Genomic DNA, 27582 nt, shown 5'->3' with positions numbered 1-27582 from the left:
CTTTTGAAAATCTACCCATCTCTTATATTTGCCTTGGGAATGTTTGAAGGTCTTTTCTTCTAATATAGGTCCATTTCCCCCTACAGGATTGTGCTAAGGAAAGTTGTTATTGGTTGTAAGCCTTTATTGTTTGTCTTTCAGAATCTCATTATATTAAATGTTCTCTCCTTTATAATAGTGTTGGCATTGTCTTTTGTGACTCTAAATGGAGTTCCTTGGTAATTGGATTCTCATCCTGGCTGCTCACATTCCTTTTTCTTTGATCTGGAGGCGCTGGATTTTGGTTCTGACATTCTGGGGGGTTTTCAATTTGGGGTTTCTTTCAGAAGCTGACCAGCAGATTTTATATTCACTTTGTCCTCTAGTTCTAATAGATCCAGGTTGTTTTCTTTAATGATTCCTTGAAATGTGGTATTTTGGTTTGGTTATAGACTTCAGGGAGTTGATATTGTCTCTCTTTGGCCTCTTTTCCAGGTCAGTTGTTTTTGATAGTAGATTCCAATGTGATCTTCTATTTTTTTTCAGTCTTTTGACTTTGTTCAGGGGGATCAGGAAAGGCCTTTTAGGTCTTTGCTAGCAGGGTGAAGATGTGGGAAAGTTAGGCTTTTGACAGCCTTTCATGTTGTCTAAGCTTAACTCAAAGTGTCACTTTACTCCCCTCCTTCACCCCCCCCCCCGAAATTCATTTATTTAGTTGGTATTTATAAAACATCTAGTTCAGTTGGGTCTTACAAAGACCTTTGTTCAAATCTTTACTTCATACTACCTATATGACACCTTGGACAAGTCACTTCCAATTTGGGGGTTCTCAGTTTTTCTGTATATAAAATGAGGGATTGAGCAAGATAATCTTTAAGATGTCAACCATACCTACAGTGTGACAAAAGCACAGACCTTGAATACCTACTATGTGTGAGACTATTTCACATTCAGCATCACAGGGATGAGGTTGTGGAGAAAGACAATGAGTTCTGGTTTATATATAGTGAGTTTAAGATGCCTACAGGACTTGTAGTTTGAAATGGGCAATTGGTGATATGGGACTGGAACTCATGAAAGAAATTAAGGCTGGATATCTAGATACTGTAATTACAAAAAAAAAAAAGATTATAATGGAGCCTGTAGGATCTGATAAGATCACTGAGTGAGCATGGAGGGAGAGAGAGAGATAGAGAGAGAAGACAGAGAGAGAGAGATAGAGGGAGATAGAGGGAGAGAGAGGGAGAGAGAGGGAGAGAGAAAGGGGCAGAGGGAGGGAGTATAAGCATATAAGCATTAGGAAATCTTAGCCTGCTATTCTTTCTAAGAGAACTAAAAAAGAAAGGTGGGCTTTTATGTTCATTTTTCCATGTTTAATCATGTCAATAAACAGAGTGCAATTCACAAACACAGTTTAAATATCAAAGACGACTAGTGTGAGATAGCCTCTCCTCTAGTGAGTTCATTTCATTCTCTGAAGTAAAGACATTTCACAAATAATCAATGGTCAATTCAGTATGAATGGAGGCTTTGCAGTGAATGTGGCTATCATGTGTGATTAAAGGAGATCTGGCTTTCATTTTTTTACTTTGTATGATTTGAATAAAAAGAACCATTTTATGATGGCGAAATGGGGATAGTTACCTATTAAATATAGTTTGAAGTAGCATACCCCATCAGAGAAACTCTTTTTCTCTCTAATACAGACTAAAGTCTCAATCTTCCAAGCTTTTGCCCTCGTCTGTGGTATTGGAACAAATTTCAGCAGAAGATTCAAAATCCAATTATTTCTAGATTCTTTCAGCATGTGGCTTTGGACATTTCATAATTCAAGCAGAAACATAGCCTCCCATCCTTTGCAGCTGGTGTCGGGTTTTAAGGTCTGTGGTTATTGCTTAACAGATGTGTGGTAATGGGAACTTTTCTATTACTCTTGTAGAAATTTCACTTGGCCAGCTATTGGACATCTCTCAGAACTTTCCGAAGTCTCTGTTTTTCTCAGGATCAGAACAATGAGATAATCTCCTCCACATGGCATTCCCCCTTAGCCTTAGACAAGACAAATGACTGTGGTGCACATGCAATGGAATGGGAAGGCTTTGTTGCTCCTTCACCCTGCATTGAGAGAAGGAATTTGCACAGTTGAGATATTTTATCGGATAAAATAAAAATAATTATTGAATAATTCTGATGCATTAAATGTAAAAGGTTTTGCACAAACAAAATCAATGTAGCCAAGATTAGAAGGGAAGCAAACCGGGGGAATATTTTATAGCAGATTTATCTGATAAAGGTCTCATTTCTCAAATGTATAGAGACTAAGTTAAATTTATAAGAATCCAAGTCATTCCCCAGTTGACAAATGGTCAAAGGATATAGGCAGTTTTCAGATGAAGAAATCAAAGCTATCAATAATCACATGAAAAAGTGTTCTAAATCCCTCTTGATTAGAGAAATGCAAATTAAAAGAGCACTGAGGTACCACCCCACACCTAGCAGATTGGCCATAACAGTGATAAATGTTGGAGGGGATGTGGCAAAATTGGGACATGAATACATTGTGAATGAAATTGGAGCTGATGAGGAAGACACTAGAAAGGGGAATCCCAGGTTTAGAGCAGAGGTTTCAAACTCACTGCCTGCTGGCCACAAGCACAGCAAATTCCCCAGCAGGGGCCAATCAGATTAAAATGTAATTGGGAAATATTTAACAAATAAAAACATTCTACAACATTAAAAAAAACGTTAAACATCATCTGAGCCTTCAGTGAGTTGTACTTTTTTATTAACCCTTTCTTTCTCATTAACAGATCTAAGATAGAAGGGCAAGAGCTAGGCAAATTAAATGGCTTGCCCAGAGTCACAGAGGACGTGACGTGTCTGAGGTTAGGTTTGAAACCAGGATCTCCCATCTCTATCCACTGAGCCACCTAGCTGCCCACCAATGGCATTTTCATCTGGTTGTGGTACTTAGAAGTGGCGCAGGTGGCAATGTGACTGGGATGAGGGGGTGGGGTGGGGAGCATCATCTCCAGCAGAGTGCAAAGGACTGGGAGGCAGGAAGATTTGGGTTCCAATCATGCCACAAACTCTAGCTGGATGATCCTGGGTAAATCACTTTCCTTTCTCTGCCACAGATTCTTTATCCTTAGAATTAGGGAAGGGTATGATTTGATGACCCCTTCTAGATCTAACCCTATGTTCCTTTGATACAATACCTGTCCTTGGGAAGCTGACATTTCACCATGCACGGTGCTTTCCTTGAGGTTTCCAATTAATATCCACCTTCCTTACTGGAAACAAAGTCAATGCCCATTGATTGGAGAAGGCTTAGCAAAATAGAGTACATAAATATAATGGAATAGTATGCTATAAGAGATAATTAGCAGGATGGATACAGAGAAGCAGGGGAAGTATACTGGATAGGACACTGGATTTGGAGTCAGGAAGACCTGAGTTCAAATCCCACCTTGTACACTTTGAACCTATAATATAATTCTCTGGCTTTTCCAATCCTGACCAGGGATTAATCCATAATCTAACGATCCAATGACCTGAGGCCAAGTGAGCTAGGCAGAATGGAGGAAAGTATAACTCCAAACTACAAGCATGTAAAGCTCAGCAGCGATAAAAACAACCCAAATGGAAAGCTCTGGGATTCTAGTGGCCAGGCTTTGTCCCAGAGAGATAGAAGGGAGAAGACTCACCTCCCTCCCTGGCCCACTCCTGCATCTTTGCATGGATGTGGATCCTTGCAGATGACATCAGCCTTTGGGGGGGACGTTGGCTAGTTTGACTGACCTTCTACTTCTTTTTCTCTTTATGAGAAGGAATAACTTGAGGGAGTAGAGAAATCCAGCTGGAATTGGAAAATTCGGTAAGAACAAAAGATGTCAATACTATTTTATTTGAAAAACATGGACATTCTTTGGCTTTGGGCAAAGTGCTGGCATCTGACACGCATTAGATGAAGAAGCTAGCTTGAAGGAGGTTTCAAAACCCTTTTCAAACAGACCGGAGGAGATAATGAAGGTATTTCTGTTTTTACTAAATCTCCAACGTTGAACTGACCTAGCTCAATGCGAACTTGCCCCACCATCCCCCTTCGTCTCCAACTTCCAATTGCATTTGCTGGCCCAGGCAAAGACTTGCTGCCTAGTCCTAGGTAAGACTCTAGGGGTACCTCCTGGGACTTCTAGTAATGGAACTCTAAAGCTTCGCCTTCGTTGGGCTCTATTTTCAGTAAGGAATCAAGTCGACTAGGTTTGGGGAAAGGAAACAGTAGTTAAGAGCAATCCCTTTCCCTTTCTGAGGCACAGTCTCCCCTGGCACACACAAGGGCCCTGGGAAGAATGGGCTCAGATTTAAAGGACTGTCCAAGGGCAGTCAGGCCCAGATAGAGAAATGTACGGCCGCGGGTATCTCCCTAGCTCCGCCAGTCCTTTTCTCTCTTCATGAAGTCCTCCTGAATGTTCCTGCTTCTTCGCCCATGATGGTGGTCTCTGGGAATTGGTGCCTTACTTCGCAATCCCTGAAGCTGCTCCTGTCCTCAGGCTGCCTTTTCACCATTGTCTGAGGGGATGTCCTCTGTCATCAACCACTGCCTTTCTTTCATACTTTGCTACTGACTCTGGTGGCTGGAATACCTCTCATGGGCCGCCTGTTCACTTGGGTACTCAGGAAAGGATGAACATAAAAGAAATAGAGTCGACATGTGTTCTCAGACACCTGGTGACCAGGTGGGAGAATGGCAGCAGGCCTCCGCCTAACCCAGCAGCTCACAGGAGTTTAGCCTCTTTCTCCCAAAAAAGAGCTGATAGAAGAACACATCACTCCTTCTGTTGAAAGAAAATTCTTTGTCCCAACCTTCACCCTGATTAAGGAGGCAAAACTCAGGACAAAGAGAATTAAGAGTTTATTAAAGTAGGTTGAGGTAGCAACTTGTTGATGGATCAATGATGACTTCAAGACGGGGCCAGCTTCTCCTGATGCCTTTAGGTCCAAGTCTGTAAAAGCCGTCACGTCTCTCTTCCTCCCTCAAGTAGGAGCATGTGACAATTTCCAGGTACAAAGAGATAGGGGGATGGAAAACTATCCTCAGGTACATTCCTTATTGGCATGTTATCTCCCCCTAGGAGAATGGAAACTCCTTGAGGGCAGGGGCTGTTCTTGCCTTTCTTTATACCTCCTCACCCCCACAGTAAATGTTTAATAAAAGGTTATTGGGAGATATTTTGTGTCTCAAGAGAAAAGATCTTGTCTTTATTCAATAAGAATCTTTTCCGCTTTCTGCTAGGGAATACTTGAAAGACTGAGGATGTAAGAAACAGAAAACTTTTTAGTATAGTTTAACTCCTAACTTTTGGCTTCACACTTTGGTCCCATAGGGGTAAGGGACAGGATTCATGAGTTCTACACACAGTTTGGGTAGGTAGAATTCTGAGCTTCAGTTTCCTTTTCTGGGCCTGGAGATTGCTCCTTGACCCTTGGGACATTGATGCCAGCCTGGCTATGGGCCTCAATTGGAACTCCAAGAGGCCTTAGGACCTCTTCAAATTATAAAATCAGAGAGGTGCCACTCTCTCTCTATGTGACAGAAGTGGACAAATGACAAGGCCAAAGATTGAGGGCCCATTCTTGGTGGGAGTGGCAGAAGGGGCAAAGGGGGACGTGCCTTTAGCCTGGAAGAAGGCCCCAAGGTTACCACATGGCCTCTTGTTGGAGGCCACGAAGAAGAGTGGTTGTGCTCTCCTAGACACAAATGAGAAAAAGATTAAATAGATGGACCCAATTGGTCTTTTGGAAGATGCCAACAGTTCTTTCTACAGAGCTTTTCTCAATTAGTGCCCATTAGAGAAAGTCCACCCATGCCATGTAGGCTGTCTAAGGCATTTCTCTTCTGCATCCTTGTGATTCAACTGAAAGAAAGCTCCCTAGTGTCTTCCATGGGAGGAGATGGCATCAGATCAGCCAAGCAAGCTAATGGCGTCTTGAATGCACTTGCATTGCACTACATACCCATTCCTTAATATGTGAGAAAACTGAGGCCCAGGATGTGTAGATTAACCACCTTCAAAGCCCCACAAATAGCTGTAGACCTAGAAGGGACCTCCCTCTCAGGACGACCTACCACCTCCCTTGAAGGTAGACCAATGGGCCCTTCCAGAATGGGGGCCAGACACTGGAATCACTCATTTCTTCCCTCTCCTCTCCACCCCTCTGCTAAATTTGAATTCAACTGTTTGTCTAAAATTGCTAGCCGGTGCCATCAGCCCCACCATTAGCATACTAATTAGCAGCTGCTTTTTAAATCCTTATTTCAACCCATTGCCTTCTGCTTTGAAGCATGGGGAAGTCTCAGAATCGATGAGACTAGGGGTTGCCGCCATTGCACAGAAATCACAGTAGTATGGCCAGTCAAATAGTCAATCAATTAACACACATTTATGAAGTACCTGCAAATGCCAAGCAATAGGCCTGGTTCAGTCTATTCAAATGGGTTCTTGCTATTAAGGAATTTGGGCCTTTTCTCCCTCTTTAGGGTCAGTGCGTCTCCGAGGTGGAGAAAATGACTTTGAAGGTACCGTAGAAGTGTATTTCGGAAGAGTTTGGGGCATCATCTGTAGCAGTGACTGGGATGACAGGGCTGCTGCTGTCATCTGTCGCCAGCTGCAGCTTGGGTGAGTGTCCAGGTCAACTTAATTCAACAAACATTAATTGTCTCCTACTTTCCAGGCCCTGGAGGGGTTTACATTTGATTGGAGGGAAACAGATACACAGAGAGACAGAGACACTTGGGGTCTTCAGGGAAGACCTCGTAGAGGCCAGATGGCCTAGACCCATGTTGGCAAACATATGGCACATGTTCAGAGGGGACTGCTCCTCTCCCCCTCTCCACACACACCTGAGGACATTTCTCCCATCACCCTCCCCTCTGCCCAGCAGCCCAGTGGGAGCACTTCCTCCCTCCCCTGCCTGGGGTAAGGGGGAGGCTCTCCTGTGGTGTGAGGGTTGCAGTTGTGGTATGAGGGATGCAGTTTGGGCACGTGGTCTCTAAAAGGTTCACCATCACTGGTCTAGTGTGACTGGAGTGCTAGGACTGGAGTCAGGAAGACTTGTGTTCAAATCCTGCCTTTGAAATGTCTTAGTTCTGTGACTCCTTTACCCTCAATGGGTCTCAGTTTCCTTATTTGTAAAATAAAGAGCTTGGACTTAGCTTCTAAAGTCTCTTTTGGCTGTAAATTGATGACCCTAAGATACCTAGAGGAATTTTTTGGTGTGGAAAATTAAAATCTTATCTTCCCATTGCCCTTCCTAAAATGCCACTATAAAAAATCTCTAAATGGAAAAGACTCAAAGACCAGTAGACCTCAAGTGCTGCTAAGCTAGTCCACAGAGTGGGTGCTGGGATCCTAGTAATCCAAAGCCTTTTCTGGTTCTTAGAAGAAAAGTTCATTTTCTAGGCCTGAGAAGCTTGGCATTTCTTATGTAGCCCATTATCCCACACTGTCCTGGGATGCTGGCCTTTGCTTTTTCACTTACTTCTACTGATCTGTTTACTCAGAAATAGTGGAACAAGGAGGTCAATCCCTGGGTCCTTTCCACAAAGTAGGTAGGTTGAAGTTAAGGGCCTAGGTCTCCTGAGTGTGTCCCAAACCTTCATCAATATATCCCATGCCACCTCCAGCTCAGGAGGAAAAGCATGTGTGAACATGAACAAGCCACTTAAGCTCTGCGTGTTTCATTTTTCTCAGCTGTAAAATAATAAGTCTTCACTAGATAGCTTCCAGGGTCCTGTCCCAGCTCTGCATCTCTGACCTTAGCCATTTAACCTCTCTGGACCTTTGTTTCTTCATCTGTAAAATTAGGGTGATGGGATAACACAGCACCCCCTCCTGTTCATAACTTTCCTTCTCAGACTTGTATCCTACACATAGCGAGTAGGTACCTAATTATTTCCCTCCTTGGATGCCAAATCCTTGAGGGCCTGGGATGGTTTTCTATTTCTTTGTGTCCTTGTGGTAAGTTCATAACTTCTTGACTGACTAAATGTAAAATCCAACTAAGTTTTCCGAGTTGTGCTGACAACCACTTAAAAGACCAAGGATCGGAGAAATGGAGATCTTTTTTAGAGAAGATTATTCCTGGATGGTTAACTTTTGACTTCACGAATGGGTTTCTAATTATAATTTGTGACCATGGGGCTCCTGGGAGCAAGGGCCAGGCTTAATCAATCACCCACCAAATTAGCATAGACTGCTCTGTTCCCCCCTACAATTACTAAGTGCTCAGGAAAGGGGAGGCAGTGAGGGCAGAGCCTTGTAGTCAGGCCCTGCTGAGATGCTCCTTGCCAATTACCAGTTGTGTGTGGACAAGTGACAATTGGTGCTGACTTAGAATGAAGCCTTACTGCTTTACTTCCTGAGAATGGAGCAGGGCTAGATTTACCAAATCCCTCTGGCCTGGTCAATGCCAGGTGTGCCTTTATATAACACATAAAGAACCCTGGATTGGGAGGGAGTCTGGGGGAGTTGATTTGTATCCTGTATCTGCTGAATCCACTACACACTACCACATATTTGGCCCCATCTCCAGAACCACAGGATTTGAGACTTGGAAGAGACCCAAGAGGCTATCTAGTCCAACCCATGCACAAAAGAAATCTCCACCATAATGTGCCCAACAAATGGCCATCCAGCCTCTGCTTAAAGACTTCCAAGGAGGAGGAGGCCATATCGCCACTCTCTCATGGCCATCATTCTAGCTTGAACCTTCATCCCTCAAGTATTAATACTTGTTCAAATTGACACCATCTGTCCCATTCCCTGTTTGTGTGTATTGACCCACAGCCTTCATTGCTGAGATGTTTCTTCATCACCTCTGCTTTTCAGAATCCTGCTCTTCCTCTGAGGCTCAGCTCCTGCTGCTCTATTTGCAAAACATCCCCTGATTCTCTAGTCACTGGGGTTCTCACTTTAACTGATAATCAAAAGAGAAGATGGCCTGGTCAAGTGGCAAAAGGAAAAGATGACCAGTGGACTGCCCAAGCGCTCCACTAAAATCTTTGTGAAATCAACAGAAAGTGAGGAAGGGCTCTGCACATTGGGTCACTTCATCCCACCTGTCTCTCCCGCCCAACTGGAGAACATATAGGGGCATATGGAAAAGTGTCACCTAGGATGGGCAGACTTAGACAGAGTATGATCACAGGGTTATAGGAGTACAGAACTAGAGCTAAAATGTTGACCACCTGGGCTAACATTCTCATTTTACAGATGGGGAAACTGATGTCCTAGGAGGTTTAAGAGAAGATCCATACCAATGAGATTAGAAATCCCTTTGAGTGCTTCTCTGTGTACCTATTGTATACCCCAGGGAGTAAGTCCCTTGAGGTAGAGAGATAGGGATTAATAAATGTTTGTGCTTGTTGTTGCTATTTATTTCCTAGACCTTCTCTGAATTCTAGTTTCTTAAGGAGGTTGGCCTAAATGACCCTTGAAGCCTTTCCACCTATGAGTCTATGCCTAAATGAGATATGAATCAATTCTTTCATTCTTCTATTTTTCCTTTATGGTGTTGGATATCCTTTTTTTTTAAAAAATTAAGTTAACTTTTTAATTTTGACAATTCTTCCCCCCCCCCAAAATTAATTAATTTGGAATATTTTTCCATGGTTACATGATTCACATTCTTTCTCTTCCCTCCTCCCTCCCCCCCTCCCGGAGCCAATGAGCAATTCCATTGGGCTTTACATGTCTCATTGTTCAAAAACTGTTTCCATATTATTAATATTTGCAATCGAGGGATCATTTAAATTGACAATTCTTTTTGACAGTTTAAAATTCACATTTTCTTCCTCTCAGTCCTCTCTCCCTCTCCCCCAGGCTGTAGTCTGATATAGGTTATACTTGTACTTTCCTGGAACACATATTTCCATATTGCATTGCTCACATCGTGAGGGAAAACACATATCACACCTACAATAGAGATCTCATGAAGGAAAATAGTGGAATATGGAATGCTTCCATTTGCTTTCAGATTCCAACAGTTCTTTCTTTGGCTGTGGAAGGCATTTTCATCATGAGTCTCTTGTGGTTATCTTGGAGACTTGCTTTGCTGACAACGGTTTAATCTTTCATAGTTGATCATTGTATATATTCTTATTACTGTATACAATGTTCTTCTGTTTCTGCTCACTTCACTTTGCATCAGTTCATATGAGATATCCAGGTTTTTCTGAACTCATCCATTCCCAAGTGATGAATAGCCCCTCAATTTCCAATTCTTTGCCACGACAAAAAGAGCTGCTAAAAATATTTTGGTACAGGTCCTTACAGGTCCTTTCCCTTATCTCCAATCTCTTTGGGATACAGACCCAATAGTGGTATTGCAGGGTCAAATGCTAGGGTATGCATAGTTTTGTGGCTCTTTGAGCTTGGTTCCTTATTGCTCTCCAGCATGGTTGTATCAGTTCACAGTTCCACCAACAGTGTATTAATGTCTCCATTTCCCCCCATTCCTCCCAACATTTATCATTTTCCATTTCTGGTCATGTCAGTCTGGTAGGCATGAAGTGGTATCTCAGAGTTGTTTTAATTTATAGTTCTCTAATCAGTAGTGATTTGGTGCATTTTCCATATGACTATGAATAGTTTTAGTTTCTTCCTCTGAGAACTATTAATATCTTTTGGCCATTTTCTGATTGGGGAATGCTTTGTAACTATTTTTTTAAATCATTCTCTGGAGGAAAAAAATCATCCGAATTGAGGCATGAAGGAAAGAAGAGTAGAATCCATTGATTCCAAACTCTATGCCCTAAAACTCTCCAGTTCAGAGTCTGAGAGTTCCAGGTTCAAATCCTGTCTCAGATACTTATGAGTGGTGTGACCTGGGGTCAGTGGCTGAACCCCTCTGAGAACCTATGTCATGAAGTACATTGTAATGGCTGGGGGTGTGGGGTTTTCTCATTTGGGAAAGCCATGGACTTCCCCAAGGTCAGTCAGATTGCTCCAGTCATCCATCTTTCAGCATGCCATAGCTTCCTCATTTCACAACCTCAGACTAACCTGCTGGGGTTGCTGTAGAGCAGATAGTCACAGGACCTTAAATCTGCCACTAACTTTGTTGTGGGGAGCAGGGTAAAGGCATTCTGGCTGGATTTCCAGAGTGATGTTTCCAGAGACATCATGGCTGTTTGAATAAGTATTTAAGCCCCTCTAGGATAAAGAATTTCAGTCTGGATTCATTCAAAGCAACTTCTCATAAAATCTGTGGATTAGGTGAGATGAGTTGGGCCCATCTGGATCTCGTTCTTGGGTAATCCGCTTCACATTCTTCCTGGCCAGGCTTATTATTTTAATCAGGAACCGATCATCTCTCAGATCATTTATTTAACTTTTAGCTTGATAGTCATTGTAGAAAATTTCTTCAAAAATTTTAACTTTGGAAAAGGCATGTGAAATTTTGAGCTCCAGTGCTCCTGCGTTCGTATCGTTTCGTTGGCCGTTGCCCATTGTACTTGAAGAGGACCAGAATGACATCCTGGTGTTGAGGTCAATGTGCAGTGTGTCTGACTGGGATTGCACAATTCCATGCTCCTGTGTTCTAGGATGTTGGGGAATGGTGGAATGAAAAGTAGCTGAACTTAGATTAAAGAACACTAAGGTCAAATCTACATTTTGGACCAGTGGTGTGCCTTGGGTGACTTGTTTAACATATCTGAGTCTCCAGACTCAAAGACAGGAGATCTGGGGTTCAAATTTGTCCTCAGACATTTCCTAGTCGTGTGATCCTGGGCAAGTCATTTAAACCTCCATTGCCAGCCCTTACTGTTCTTCTGCCTTAGAACCAAACCAGTACTGATTATAAGACAGAAGGTAAGGGTTTTATATATGTATATATGTCCCTGAGCCTCAGTTTTTCTCATCTGTACATTGGGGATGCTTCTACTTATAGGATGTCAGGAAAGCTCTTTGAGCTCTAGCCAAATATGAATGATTCTAGATCTCTTTCACAATGCTGTAATGGCCCATGGGTCATAGGATTATGAATTTAGAACCGGAAGAGCCTTTAGATACCACTGAGTCCGATGCCCTCCATTTACAGAAGAAGAAGCTGAAGCCCAGGAGGGTTAAGGCATTTATCTCATGTCACACAGCTGGAAAAGACCCTAGAGATCCCCCGCTAGAAACCCACTTATCTTCCTGATGATGAAATGGAGGCCAAAAGAGATGGTCATTTGCCCAAGTGACAGAACGGAGACTAGAACTTGATCTGATTCCCAGTCCAGCGAGAGGTAGTGTGGTGTAGTGGGCACTGGTCTGGGAGTCAAGAAAATGTAGATCCAAACATGCCAACTGCATGATCCGGGGCCAGTCACCTAGCCGTTCTGAGCCTCTCTTCCTCAGCTGCAAAATGAGACTGTTGGGCCAGGTGGTCCTTAATGTCTGTCCCTTCTGGTCCTAAATCCACAAGTGTCCTACCAAGCCAATCCGCATCGGGTCTTTTCTCTCATACCCACAATTCTATTTTTGCTTTCCTTAAGCTGCTCCTGAAGAAATGCAGTTTGTACAGCATGCAAAGCCATGCATGCCTCTCGTCTTCCTCCTAGGGACAAGGCTTTGCCAGTGCTGTTGGCTGCCCCCACCAAGCCTGAGTGTCCTCCTCCTGGGTGGGACCAGTGTCTGCCAGTCCCTAGATACAGGAGAGAGAAAACTGTTTGGGAGCAGATAAGAAATGGCTACCTGCTGTCTGTGGGGGACGTCTGCTGGTCTGTCTGTCTGTCTGTCAGTCAATAAACAACTATTACGCACCTACTGCGTGCCAGGCACTGTACTGAATGCTGAGCATACAGAGGGAAGTTAAAAAACGTTCCTGCCTCCAGGGAGCTCACAGTCTGAGCAAGCAGAGACAGGGAGCAGCATACAGGAAGGGCTGGCTAGGAGTCAGGGAGTCCTGGGTTCCAAAGCAGCCCCTGACACACAGTGGCTGTGGGGCTTCCTTGCCATTCAGTTCCCTGGGTCAGAAAGCAGTTGTCACCACAGGCCCATTAAAAGGAAAATGGAGCTTGATTCGAATTCAAGCACGTAACAAGCCCCTTCCATGTGCCAGGAGTTGGGGAAACAGAGCCAAAAGGGAAACCGTTCCTGTCCTCCAGGAGCTTAGACCCCAAGAGGGGAAACAATGCGAGTGAATACAAACCATCCCAAAGCAGAAACCAGGGGATCTGGCGGGGGGCCGGGGGGGGGGGCACAGCTATCAGCTACCAATGGGTGCCAGAGCTGAGACTTGAAAGAAGCTAGAGACTGGGGGGGGGGGGTACACAAGGAAGGGGAATAGCCAAACAAAGACCTGAAGACCAAAGATGGATTGTTGTGTGGCCAACTGGGTGGGACCCTGGAAGGGACAGGACAGTTTGTATTGGATTGCAGAGGTAATAAAGAAGAGAAATCGTTGATGGTGTGTCTCCTACTCCATAAACTCCCATGGCTCCCTATTAGAGTCCATTGGCAGGGTCTCTTGCTGCCCCCAAATGAAAGAGCCAATAGGACTGGAAAAGTGAAGTTTGCCCAAGTTTTGATCAATTCCCTTGAAAGGTCTTTCCCGAGTCCTTCTCTTCCTCCTCATCCCTCTCATGTTCCCACACCTACAGGCGCAGAGACTAATTTTATAACGTCACTGTGGTTTTCTCCCCCCACCCCCCCATCTCCCCAGGGCCAAAGGAACAGCCAAGCGGACCCCAATGTCTGAACTGGGCCTTATTCCCGTTCACTGGAGCAACATCCGCTGCCGAGGAGATGAAGACAGCATAGTGCTTTGTGAAAGAGATGCTGGGCCCCATGGAACGTGTCCCCAGAAGATGGCAGCTGCAGTCTCGTGTAGCGCTTACCAGGGTACGGCGACGATAACCAAGGATTGTCTCATTTCACTTTTGCTGTGCTTTCAGCAGAACGAGCAGAAGACGTGGAACCAGGAGGGATCAGGTTTCTAATACTGCCTCCAATGCTTCCTAGCAGTGATATCGCCAGTGTTTCCTTTAACTTCTCTGAGACTCAATTTGCTCAGCTGTAAAATGGGAATGAGAAAACCTTTAGTGAGTAACTCACTGGGTTATAAGGATTAAATGAGATAATGTGTGTAGAGTGCTTCATAAACCTTAAAATGAGATGCATATGATGCATAATCTAGTATAATAGTTTACATGGTATGTTACTTATGTGATTTATAATATATTGCTAATATATGTAATGAAATAGAATATGTTCATTACAATAGCTGAAATATATATCATATAGGTATATATTGTCATTGAGTCATTTCAGTTATGTCTGACTTTTCGTGACCCATTTTAAGGTTTTCTTTGGTAAAGATACTGGAGTGGTTTGCCATTTCCTTCTCCAGCTCATTTTACAAATGAGGAAACTGAGGCAAATAAGATTAAGTGACTTGCTCAGGGTCATGCAGCTAGTATCTAAAGTTAAACTTAAACTCATATGACTCCTGACTCCAGGTCAAGGACTCTATCCCTTGTGGCACCTAGTTGTCTTATGTACTTATACACATATGGACATATATGTAAAATATACATTTCAGAAATTGCTATAACCATAAATAACCAGGTTTGTCTTGTTTCTTTTCTTAAAAGGAATTACTTAAAATGTGGTATAATTTTGAAATGTCAAATTCTATAGACTTCTGAAATCTTCCTTATAATGAGTTTGGCTAATAGCTGAATCACCATTTCCTTGGTTTTTATAAACTTGTTTTCATTTTTTTAAAAATTAGATATTTTCCTTTGGTAGTATGGGATTATGGGAAGAGCACTGGATTGAAGTCCAAAAAAACAACTCTACCCCTGACTTCTGGAGTGAATTTAAGCAGGCCACTTTCCCTCTCTCACCTTTAGCTTCTTGCGCTATAAAATGAGAGAATTGGACTCACCGGTCTCCAAGGTGCCTACCGTTCCTAAATCCTATAATCCTTGGCCTTTCATCCCCCACAACCCATCAGCTGCTGGTGTGGTGCCTTTCTGTATTTATAGCTTCTCTGACAACAATCTCCTTCCCTTCCCTCCTCTACAATTGGAGTTCAGGACCTCATCTCCTGCCTCATCAACAGAACATTCCTGATTGCTCTTCTTGCCTCTGCTCTCTTTCCTTTCCAAACTACCCTTCTGCCAAAGTGATCTTCTTAATGCTTAGTTCTGTTAACTTTAGCCTGCCCATCTCCACTCTTAAGGAGGCATCGGACCATTGGCCAGTAAGATAAAATGCACTCCTTAGCGTGACATTCAAGCCCATCTACATTGAGGCTCAAACCAAAATGTCCATATTTATTTCACAGTATTCCTTTTCACATGTTCTTCATTCCAGACAAAGATGCTAAGTAGCTAAGCCCATTCTGACTTCTGTGGACTTCTTGAATTGATGTACTCTGTCTCATCAACTTGGACCATACTCCTTTCCCATTTCAACCTGTTAAACTTTTTCTCTCCCTTCAAAGTTCAGGTCACGGTCCAACTCTCCATGTAATCTTTCCTGATCCATTCTCTTACTCAGAAGTAATCATCAGTTTTTTAGGCTCACCCCACCCCCGTATTATTTAACTATGTTAACTGTTTCACGTATATAAATGTTATATATAAAATAACTATGTTACTATTTAACTAATATTTGTAGAGCAGGCTAAGGTGTACTGAGCACTTTACATCCATATTATTGGATGCTTACCATCCTAGGGTGTGGGGCAGGTACTACAGGTGTTATTATCTACCTGTTTTACAGATGAAGAAACTGAGACTCAGAGAGATGAAATGGGCACCATCATTGTGGGCTTGATGACTCAGTAACTCTTGCCAAACCTGGGTTGGAAAAGGATTAGCCTTTTGGAGCTCAGCATCACCTTCATCCTAGGGTGAGGCATGGAAGGAGGGTGTTAGGGGAGGAAGGCAACTATCACCCAAAAGTTCAAGGCTTTCATTAAAATAACTGGTAGGAAGACTGACTTGAGACCTCAGTTGGCGAAGATTTGGGCAACCCAGCTGGTATCCAGTTTCTCCCAAAAGTTGTCTTTTTTTTTTTTTTTAAACCCTTACCTTCCGTCTTGGAGTCAATACTGTGTATTGGCTCCAAGGCAGAAGAGTGGTAAGGGCTAGGCAGTGGGGGTCAAGTGACTTGCCTAGGGTCACACCGCTGGGAAGTGTCTGAGGCCAGATTGGAACCCAGGACCTCCTGTCTCTAGGTCTGGCTCTCCATCCACTGAGCTACCCAGCTGCCCCATCGCTCAAAAGTCTTAATGCGATTTTACCTTTGGAAACATGGCACTATGACATTTGGGACACCGTATTTCTAAACCTTTTATTGCCTTTTAAAATAATTACAATTGTAATTAACACTTTCCATTATTGCTTCAGTAAATAAATGAAACACTACTACAGTTAAGTCTAAACCACATTCATCATGAATAGATTTGTTATTCTCTTTTGTGCTTTTAAAAAGAATCGTATCAATGGCGTCTCCCAACCTGTTATGATTTAGTGGAATTACTAATTAGATTTGTGCTGGCAGTGTAGCCCGGGGATCAGGGATCATCAATCCGCGCTAATTTATAGCTTGTCTATTCAGAGTGAGGTAGTGTATTAATGGATTCTGTGGATCCAGATACAAAGAATTAAATCATCCCTGCTTTCAAGGAGTAGGATTCTCCAATACAGACTGCCTGGGCACGTAGAAATACATACAGAATAAATATAAAGGGACTAGCTACAAATAAATACAATGAAGTTAAGTCCCATGGAGTTGGGGGGCGCTGGCGTTTGGGAGAATGAGGAAGGATCTCGGGTCAAAGGCGGTGCTTGAATGACACCTAGACGGGAAAGAGGGGAAGGAAAAGAATCAAGGCAGCCAGATGGCTCAGTAGTTAGAGCACCAGGCCTGGAGACAGGAGGTCCTGGGTTCAATTCGGACCTCAGACACTTCCCAGCTGTGTGACCCTGGGCAAGTCACTTAACTAACCCCATTGCCTAACCCTGACCACTCTTCTGCCTTGGAACCAATACTTAGAATCAATTCTAAGACAGAAGGTAAGGATTAAAGAAAAAAAGGAGTGGAGTCCAGGCACTAGGGACAGCCAGTACAAATACAAAAGCAGGAGGGATGGAATATCGGGGGAGAGAATTGGGGCACAGAGTGAGGGAGGTAGTTATGATAATACAGTGAGGCTGGAAAGGAAGATTGTAGGTGGTAAAGGACTTTAAAATGAAAGCACAAGAGTGACTTGTTAATTTTAGAGGCATAGGGAGCTATTGGAGTTTCTTGAGCTGGGGAATCGCTGGGTCAGACTTGTGCTTATGGAAAAGTTCTATGGCAGTATATGAGTTGAGGCAAGGAGTCTGACGCCATAATCCAGGTGATAGCGATGTGAATGGTGAGAAGGGACTGGATGAGAGAGGTGGCAAGATTTCTGAGCATGGTCTCTGGCCCCGCTTCAGAGCCACCTGTGCTAGCAGACCTGGAAGTTGGGGCGTGTGTCCTGGCACAAGCTGCCCACCCTCAGGCACTTGGCCGTCCCTCGGTGCCACTGAGGGCCGCGCGGCTCGTGGGGGTAGAGTGGCCAGTGACTCAGCTCTCCTTTCTCTATCTTTGCACCCACAGCTCCCGCCTGGACCCCGTTGCGGCTCGTGGGTGGGCGCAGCCTCCACGAGGGCCGTGTGGAGCTTTACCACGCAGGGCAGTGGGGCACGGTGTGTGATGACCAGTGGGATGACGCGGACGCTGAAGTGGTCTGTCGCCAGCTCGGCCTGAGGTTCGACTGCCTGTTTTACTTGCTTGCTTATTTTTAGGGCACATGTATCAAAATCCAAGGGCCTGGGGCGGCTAGGTGGCTAGAGAGCCGGGTCTGGAGATGGGGTATCCTGAGTTCAAATCTGGCCTCAGACACTCCCTGGCTGGGTGACCCTGAGAAAATCACCTAACTCCCATTGCCTAACCCATAGCACTGCCTTAGAACCAATGCACAGTATTGAATCTAAGACTGAAGTTAAGGGTTAAAAAAAAAATCCCAGGGCTGCCCTTTTCCAATCAAGCTGCTGAAAGATAAGAAAGACTCTCAGATTCAAAGCTGGCCAAGGGAAGGGAAATGACTTGCCCAAGGTCATGCAATGAGCAAGTAGCAACATGCAAGGGATCTGACTCCATAGCCCCCTTGGAAGCCCTGGGTGCTGTACTCACGTGGCCCTTGGCTGTGTCTGCTTCTCTTCTGGAGGGTGTTTCCTTGATGTCACCCCCATGAACGGCTCAAAGCCTTTGGCTGCTCCCAGAGTGGCTCTGGCCCTTGGCCCTTCCCTGCGGGATGGGAGTGGTGCTGCCTGGGAGCTCCCCAGGTGCTCCCCCCTCCTGCCAGGCATCACAACTGACTCTGGGTGCAGCATGTCCGTAGGACGGAAAGCCGCATCCCCTTAGAGTCTAACCATCTGTGGCACAGGGAAGTGGCACTGAGCTGGAGGGGACGAACTGAGAGGCAAACCGATGCCCAAAGCTTGCATCCCAGGAGAGGGAGCAGTCGCAAACAGGTAAATATTCGGTGGCAAATTGTGGCTAAAAGGGTTTTCTTTTGCATCACACTTAGGAGCATATCATTAGCCAATGAGCCAATAAACACTTCATTAAGGACTTAACGGGGTGAAGCGAATGCTCTCATTTTACAGATGAGGAAATGGAGGCCCAGGGAGTTTAGGCGACTTGTCTGTGAGTATTCAGGTAGTAAGTCGCAGAGGCAGGATTTGAACCTAGGTCCTCTGACTCCTCATCCCTATATGTCACCCACACAATTTTGTCCATTTAGTGTCTTTCTTCCCTGGGACACACCCCAAGTCCAAGTATCTAAGAAAGGCCCCGTTGCCCTCCCTTTCTGTAGTGCTCAAACTTGCCAGGTCCAAACTGGAACTTCTCTTTCATCCCAAATCATTTCTGTTAAGAGTACCTCCACCCACCCCGACAGGCTCCCAGGCTCACCAACATCAGTGCTACCCTGGATTCTTCCTTCTCCCTCAGCTCCCACACCCATCGGGGACCAAATCTGGCTCTTATTCCCTCCCCAACATCTCAGGCCACTGACCCCTTCTCTCTACTCACACAGTCACCTCATTACTGCTCAGCTAGGGGACTGCAGCAGCCTCCTAATCGGTCTCCCTGCCTCCAATCACTTCCTATTCACTCCATTGTCCTCACTGGTCATTTTTAATAATTGATCTTACTAAATAAACCCTGAATGACTCATTACCTCTAGGATACAAATAAACTCCTCTGGTTAGCTTTTTATTTTTAAGCCCTCACCTTCTGTCTTAAAATTAATTCTGTGTATTGGCTCCAAGGCAGAAGGGTGGTAAGGGCTAGGCAATGGGGGTCAAGTGACTTGCCCAGGGTCACACAGCTGGGAAGTATCTGAGGCCAGATTTGAACCTAGGACCTCCTATCTCCAGGCCTGGATCTCAATCCACTGAGTCACATAGCTGCCCCCTTGAGTAGCTTTTCAAGCCCTTCACAACTTAACCCTTTGCAGCCTCTGAGAATGTTGTTCCCTCTCTTTGCTCTCTGTGCTTCCAGCACATGACATTCCATCTCCCTACCTGTGCCTCTGCCCTGCCTTCCACCTAGAATTTGCTCTCTCCTCATCTCCATCTCCTCTCGAGCCCTCTCTTCCATTAAGACGAGCCAAGCACCATTTTCTGCCACTCGATGCGCCAAATGCTAGTGCTTCCCCCTACCAACAAGCCAGCAGTTCAATGATCCCCTTGGATTTGTATCTATTCTCTTTAAGTGTATGCTGTACTTACTTGTTGGCTCTACCGTTAGGATGTAGACTCTCAGCAGAGATTATTTTCTTCTCCTTACATGGATGCCCAGCACTGAATTATAGGCTTTTTGATTGATCGCTTTCCTGACTGGCTGTTCCCAGCAGCCCCTCATTCTTCATGCCTCCTTTGTCATGAGTCACCCAGCTGCCTCTTCAGCTCTTTAGTTTCTCAGGTCCTTTGACCCTGTTTCTCTAAACTGGATTCCATAATTCTTTTACTTAGTTTCACCATAACGCTAAGCATTAACATATTTAACACACGAACGCCTGATTATTCCCACTCCTGCCAGATGGGATTACTCTGAATTCACAGGTGACTTGGGGGCAAATGGAGGCTTTTTTTACATCCCTTCTCCTCCTCCCCACCCCGCCCCAAGTTAAAATTCAAATCTCCATGTCTGCCTTTTTATCCAAAATACTATGTGAAAGTATTGTCTTGAGGAAGTCTCCTGTCCATTGGAAGGAAGCGGTGAAAAGAGCTTTAAAATATTCAGCTGTCTTAGCAGCCCAGCGATTGCAGAGAAGAGCAGACTGTGCGAATCCTTTGGCTTTTGTGAAGATTTGCCCAGGGGATAGGAACTACTTGTGATTTCACTAGGGGACGGAATCCCCTCTCTCCCAATTCTGGGCAGCAGCTCCATTGCAACTCAGAGTCTGCACGAGTTCTCTAGACTGCTAAGAGAATTAGGGACCCACCCAGGGTCTCAGCACCAGTGGGTGTCACAGGTGGGTCTTGCGAGGTTACCTCTTCTTGATTATCCATCCTTTATCAGCCATATTAATAGCAGCCATCTTTCTGGAGCTGGGGGCAACCTTTGAGATCTGTAATCCAAAGTTTCCCCTTCCTTAGGCCTCAGTTTCCTCATTTATAAAATGACAGCATTGGATAAATCAGCCTCTGAGGTCCTTTCCAGCTCTTGGTCTATGGCCCTAATGGTTCTACTCCAACAGGTAGTTATTGAATTAAAGAACAATCTGAAAAAGAGGGAAATCCAATGCTTGGTGGAGAGAATCTAGGCAGCAACCTATTAAGTTCCTCCAATCTTACTGGACAAAGATGAAGAAGACACACATCAAATGGATGGATGGATGCCATCATTGGCATTAAAATGGATGCAGGCCAGCAGATTCTGGAATGGGGGCTATTTCAAAGCTGGAGCAAGGTCAGGGAGTTTGAGATATGGTTTGCAGGAGGGTTAGGAAGAGGGTATGGTTGGAGTTCGAAACCCTTGGAAACAGGCAAATACTTGAAATCAGGACTTGATTTGTAATTTTGTTGATTGTTTCCATTTAAGAAAGTGATGGAGGGGGCAGCTGGGTAGCTCAGTGGATTGAGAGCTAGTCCTAGAGACGGGAGGTCCTAGGTTCAAATCTGGCCTCAGACACTTCCCAGCTGTGTGACCCTGGGCAAGTCACTTGACCCCCATTGCCTAGCCCTTACCACTCTTTTGCCTTGGAGCCAATACACAGTATTGATTCCAAGATGGAAGGTAAGGGTTTAAAAAAAAAGTGATGGAGAAAATGTTAGTAATGAAGATTGAACTAAAAGTATGGTGTATGTACATTTTTTTTTTAGAAAGGTAGTTGTTAAACACTTGTCATCATACCCCTGAATTTAATTAAATACTACTGAATACTATAAAGAGTAAAATTATTACTCCAAGAAATAGTGTAGTCTTAGGATACAAATAATAATATAAACTAGCATTTATATATCTCTTTAAAGTTGAGAATGTTATCTCATTTGGTCCTCACAAGAGCCTTCTAAGTAAGTGCTATATATTATTAACCCCATTTTACAGATATGGAAATTGAGGGCGAGAAAGGCTAAATGACTTCCCAGGGTCAGCTAGCTAGTTAGGTATCTGAGACAGGATTTGAACTCAGGTCTTCCAGGCTCCAAGTCCTATACTCTGTCTACTGTGCCACCTAGCCACCCAATAGATTCAGATGCCACACAGTTCTCTGATGGAATGCACTCCTGCGAGAACGAGGCTATTTTTGAATAAACACCATTAACCTTTACAAGGCCCTTCCTCAACATGTCTATCCATATCTCTCTCAAAGACGCTGTTCCTTGGGCAGGGGCCTGGGACCCACTTGTAATATTTGTTTGCTTTTTGTTTGTTGGTTGGTTCAGTGGGGTTGCCAAAGCATGGTCCCGGGCTTATTTTGGGCAAGGATCTGGCTCCGTGATATTGGATGAAGTTCGATGTACGGGAAATGAGCTTTCCCTGGAGCAGTGTCCCAAGAGTTCCTGGAGAGAACACAACTGCGACCACCAGGAGGATGCTGGGGTCTCATGCACCCCTCTGACAGGTACGCAGGCTAACCTCCTTCCCCAGCAATGTCTAGTCAAGTTTCACCCTGTTCTTCCCACTCTACTCTCCTGTGGGGGAAATCAAATCCTCCAAGAATCCATGCCTACAGAGCAGTTTTAATCGGTCAGAGTCGGCTGTGCCTGTCTTCCTGGCCATGTGAACGGCCGGTCTTTTGGTTTGAAGGAGTCTTTTCTCTAAGTCAGGGGTTGTTTTTTAGACCTTATCACAGTGCCTTGCACATAGTAGGCTCTTGGTATAACTTACTGAATGATTGAAGGGCAGATTCTCATTTTATTACATGCTGAACAGTCAATATCAATACCGAAGAACAGCATAAAAATTACAATGAATAATCTTTATTGATCTGCTCCCCTGTGTGGTCCAAGGCAGATTTTGGAACTTCCAGCAAGAATTTACATCCAGAGAAATGGCGATGCTGGGCTAATAGGAATCTAGTTTCCACATTCAGTGGAAACAGGGCTGACAGGTGACGTCTCACTTGGTGATCTCATCTGCTCCCTTGTGTTCAATTATTACCGTAGGAAGATAATTCCCAGACCTGCATATTCCTCGTCTCTCTCCTGAGCTCTAGTCCAACATCACTAACTGCCTATTGGACATTATAAAATAAAGGTCCCAGAGAAGTCTCAAACTCAGCAGATCAAAAGCAGAATTCATTTTCTTTCCTTGCAAATCCATCCCTCTTCCAAACTTTCCCTCTCGGTCAAGGGCACCACCATCATCCCATCCATTCAAGTTGGCAGCCATGGTGTTATCTTGCCTCTTCATCTCATTCTCTACATGTATCTAATTCATTGCCAAATCTTGCTCCTACCTCCATGCTTTTTCTCTTAGTAGAGGCAATGTAGTGGAGAGTGTTGGTTCTGTAATAATGAACCCTGATTTTAAATCTCATTTCAGACACCCAAGGGTGCCTGGTTTGTTTCGTATGATTTTGTAAATAGTATGTATGCATAATCATGTGATCTGTTTTGCCCCCATCCCTTATTAAAACATATAAGCTCCTTGAATGCAGAGATCAGTTTGCTTTTATCTTTGTATCCTCTATCCCTAACACAGAACTGTGTACTTAATAAATGTTTGTTGGTTGATAGCTCCATTTTGACTCTGGGACAGTTAGGATCATGGCACTCAAAACAGGAAGGGGACCTCAGAGGTCACTGGACCCAAGCCCCCACTTAAAAATGAGAAAACTGAGGCTGAGACAGGTAAAGTGGTTGGTCTACAGACATTCAGCTAGTAATGGACACTATCACAGACTAAAGGACAATGATGGAATAGACAAAGCCTGATTCTTGTACTTAGGAGATCTGTTTCAAGTGGGAAGGGAGACAAGAAAGCATTTATTCAGCACCTACTATGAGCCAGAAGCTGGGCTAAGTGCTTTATAATTATTATCTCACTTGTTCTCCATAACAACCTTAGGAAGGAGGAGCTATTATTACTCCTATTTTAAAGAAAAGGAAACTGAGGCAGACAAGTGACTTGTGCAAGGTCACACAGATAATAAATGTCTGAGGCCCGCTTTGAAATCTAATTTTTCTGATTCTAGGTCCAGTGCTCTATGCCTTGGGCCATCTAGCTGCCTATTCAATCAAGGCCTGACTCACTGTGAAAATAGGTTTTCTAGCTCACCTCTCTGACTATTGCCTTTCCCATTTGTAAAATAAAGATAATAATCACTGCTCTCCCTAACTCACAATTTCAGGGGGGTAAGCTTTCCATTAGCCTTAAAGAGATAGAAAAATGGGAGCTGCCATTAATCACATCAGCCAGAACCTGAGAACGGTCCCTTATATGTCCTAGAGCAGTGATGGCAAACCTTTTAGAGACTAAGTGCCCAAACTGCACCCTCACACTGCATGTGAGCTGCCCACCTTACCCCAGATGGGGGAGAGAGGAAGCACTCCCATTGGCTGGGCAGAGGGGTGGGTGAGGGGAAAAATATCCTCAGATGTACATGGAGAGGGGGAAGGAAGCAGCCCCTCCTCTAGCACACATGCCATAGATTCACCAACATGGACCAAGGGGGATCTGGAAGTAAATAGACCAAAGGACAGACAAACATTGGCACAAATCCATAATGCTAAAAAGATTGGTAAAAACAGTGTACAAGTTGGATGTTCCTAAAATTTAATAACTTTCAGGTCGTGAAGGAGACAGATACTCTGATTTGATATAGTTCAAGGGTATCTGTTGCTTTAATAAGTAGAGGATTTATCCATTTTCCATCCTACATTTAATATTAAGAATTATTTATCACCATCCTGAGAAAAGATTCCCTCACACAGTATTTATTTCTCTTTTCCTCTCTTTAAAGAAAAGGTGGCCCATCTCCTTGCTAGTTCCTCTCCTTGATCTCATTCCTTCCCATTTCCTCTGTGAGCTTCCCCAGGATTATTTCCCTTTTTGGCTTTCATCTTCAATCTCTTCCTATCAACTGATCTAACGCACTGCCTATATATATATATATATATATATATATTTAAGCCTTCCTAATCCCTAAAAAAGTCTTCATTTGACCTTGCTATCTCCTCACCCACATTTCTCCTTTGCATTGTCAAACTTGACAAATAGTCTGTATTTCCTTTCCCTACTTCAAGACTCTCTCATCTTTGTGCCTTGAAATCTAGCTTCCAACTACGTGACTAAAACCACTTTCTCCAGAATGACCAATGATCCCTTAACTGTTAAGTCACAGATTCTCACAGTTTTAGGGAGAATAATAGAATATTCTCCTCAAGGGAGAGGTAACACTTTAACTTTGAAGAGAGAAGTCAACGGCAATAATACAGGTGAATTTGGGGCCAGGATAGAGTTCTCTGTGTGGTTCTCATATTGAACTTTATAACATGGAAAGGAGAGAGGACCAGCCTGGAAAAGGAGATCTAAATTGGGCTTTTGTAAACCAGATTTGGATTTTGCTAATGAAAACTAGCAGCAGGTTTGGAGCTATACATTTAATAGAGATGAGAACTTTTAAATTAGTTTTTAATAATTACTCAGAAAGCGAGGAAGAAAAATCCCTGTGATGATTACCGTTAGTCGATTCAAGCTGTTATAGTTATTGAGGTTGGATGCGCTGAGGAAGACTGCTTTTTTAAAAAAAATTCTACTGAAAGGCAATGTGCAATGAATTTCCATGGAAAGCCACGTGCCAGAAGAGGAGTGAATTCCCAGGGCCTTTGGACCTGAACCCAGGACTTCCTCACTTGCCAGGGCCATCTAATGGTCTAATAATCTAATAATCACATGTATGCATGTACATGTTGTGTCCCACCCCTAGAATGTAAGCCCTTGAGGGCCCAGGATGAAAACTTCCGACTGTATGGTATTGCCCAATTTGTAACCACTGAGTATACAAAGAAATGAAGAGAACAAATTTAGGCTCATCCAAAGGTTGACAGAGAAACACATGATAGGCTTGTGGGAGATATATATGTTGCTAGCCAAGAATTACGCAGGAGAAGAGGTTTAAAGGATATCTTCAGAGAGATCTAAGATTGGAAGAAGAGATGGGTTTGTGATGTAGAGAAATAGAAGGATAACCAATGGATTGCTGGTAGTCTTCACTATTATCCACACCATAGCAAGAGAACTAGAGGAAGAACTTCCTCCACCTCCCTCCTCCATCCTACACCCCAGGACATGGAAGTGCTCAAGATAAGGAAGCATGGATGGCTTGCAACCTTCATTCCTGGAGGAATTCCCCACAGTGATGAGGTCATAGATAGACCAAAGTAGGAAGGAGAGCCGACTCCAAGAATAGCACAGTATTTTTTGTACCCTTGATTAATATTTGTTTGAGTGGAGTTTACTTTAGAAAGTTAGAGTTTATCCATTCCTTACCAAAGTTTTGTTTTGCCCAAGATCATTGAAAATTCCTTTGAGGTTTCTTTCTGTTTGTGCAGTCTATTTAAATATAAGATTGCAGATTTCTTGGGGGAAGAGACTATATCTTTTTTGTCCTTGTGCCTCCATGCCTGGCATGTAGCCTGATGAAAGGCTGGTCTTTTCAACTTAAATTCTTGTATCCATTAGGTAAGATCTTCTGGCTCTGCTCATTTTATTTTTCCTCAGTTCATATGGCTTTCTCTCTATTTCTCTGAATTGCTCATTAATCATTTTTATGGCATAATAATGTTTGATTACACCCATATATTATATATATATGTGTGTGTGTGTGTGTGTGTGTGTTTGTAATTTCCCTGCTGATGAACAACATGCTCCCCCACTTTTTTGCAACCACAGAGTGTTGTTAGGAATATTTTGCTGCATATTAGACCTCTGCTTCTGTCTCTGAACTACTTGGAGTATATTCTCAATAACGAGATCACTGGATCAAAGGGAATGGACAGTTCAGTCTCTCTTGACCCTGGATTTATTTATCAAAGAACAAAGACCTCACTTGTATGTCATTGGGGGATCTGTCTAAGACATAAATAGATGCCTGAGGCTCCTGAGGAATGTATTGCGAAGGCTCTGAAATCCTTCCTTATACAAGATAGCCCTTTGCCGTGTCTGCCCTTTTCCTTAGGATGATCAAAACTTCTTTTCTTGTCTTTTTTTTCCATTTGAAATCTTGAGTTGTTACTGAGCTCCTTTGACTTTCACCTTTGGAGTGGAAATGGCCCATGTCTGAGGGTCAGGATGGATGAGGCCAGAACAAAGAAGGGGTAGATTTTCTACCAGATACAGTTCATCCTAAGGAGAAGGGACATGAGTAGTTAGTTGTCTTAGGGTCATCTGTAATCTTTAATATACAGAAGGAGATTAATAAATGGGAAAGAATGTTTCATCTGGTGGAATGGGTGTAAAGAGGGAAATTGGGACCAACCTTCAGAAACAAATAAGAGAGAGAAAGCCTTCCTCCCTTCCTAATGCAGAATTGATGAGAATAGTGCACAGAGGCAGGTCTACACAAACATTTGTGCCTGTGAGGACAGAGCAATTTATAATCCAGCTCCTTCACTATAAGTGAGGGTAACATGTAGCTCAATGAAATTCCTTAAAACCTTTTCAGTGAAATGAAAAAGCCCATTTGGCCTGTCTGGGTGAGGACTGATTCTTGTTTCTTTCCACAGATGGGGCCCTGAGACTAGCAGGCGGGAAGGGCAGTCATGAGGGACGGTTGGAAGTGTATTACCGTGGCCGGTGGGGCACCATCTGTGATGATGGATGGACAGAGAGGAACACCCAGGTGGCTTGTCGGCAGCTGGGATTTAAGTAAGAGCCTTCTCTCTGTACATTGAAATCCTCAGTGACCTTCAGGTACTTGTGCTTGCTGCTGAGACTCCGAACCCTTCAGGCACGAATACCCATAATTAGAGCACTGGGTTTGGAGGAAGAGCACTAGGGTTCAAATACTGGCTCATTCTTCTCCTCACTATCTGTGTGACCCTGGGCAAGT

The 27582-nt window shown here is 43.8% G+C and overlaps 1 protein-coding gene across 2 annotated transcripts in view; it reads left to right on the top strand.

Annotated features, from left to right (window-relative positions):
• PRSS12 (serine protease 12) overlaps positions 1 to 27582 on the top strand; it is an 81566-nt gene that overhangs the window by 12882 nt on the left and 41102 nt on the right. Inside the window, exons 2-6 of one of the 2 annotated variants that reach the window (XM_007495554.2) lie at positions 6521 to 6659; positions 13693 to 13961; positions 17631 to 17781; positions 21971 to 22149; positions 27257 to 27398. In XM_007495554.2, the coding sequence (XP_007495616.2) occupies positions 6521 to 6659; positions 13693 to 13961; positions 17631 to 17781; positions 21971 to 22149; positions 27257 to 27398 (880 nt within the window). The remainder of the gene's footprint in view (positions 1 to 6520; positions 6660 to 13692; positions 13962 to 17630; positions 17782 to 21970; positions 22150 to 27256; positions 27399 to 27582) is intronic. The other variant, XM_001371881.4, reaches the window with a different exon arrangement.

This window comes from Monodelphis domestica, chromosome 6 (assembly GCF_027887165.1).
Source record: "Monodelphis domestica isolate mMonDom1 chromosome 6, mMonDom1.pri, whole genome shotgun sequence".
Lineage (NCBI taxonomy): Eukaryota > Metazoa > Chordata > Mammalia > Didelphimorphia > Didelphidae > Monodelphis > Monodelphis domestica.
Note: the sequence above shows the minus strand (reverse complement) of the source record. Positions and strands in the feature narration are given on the sequence as shown.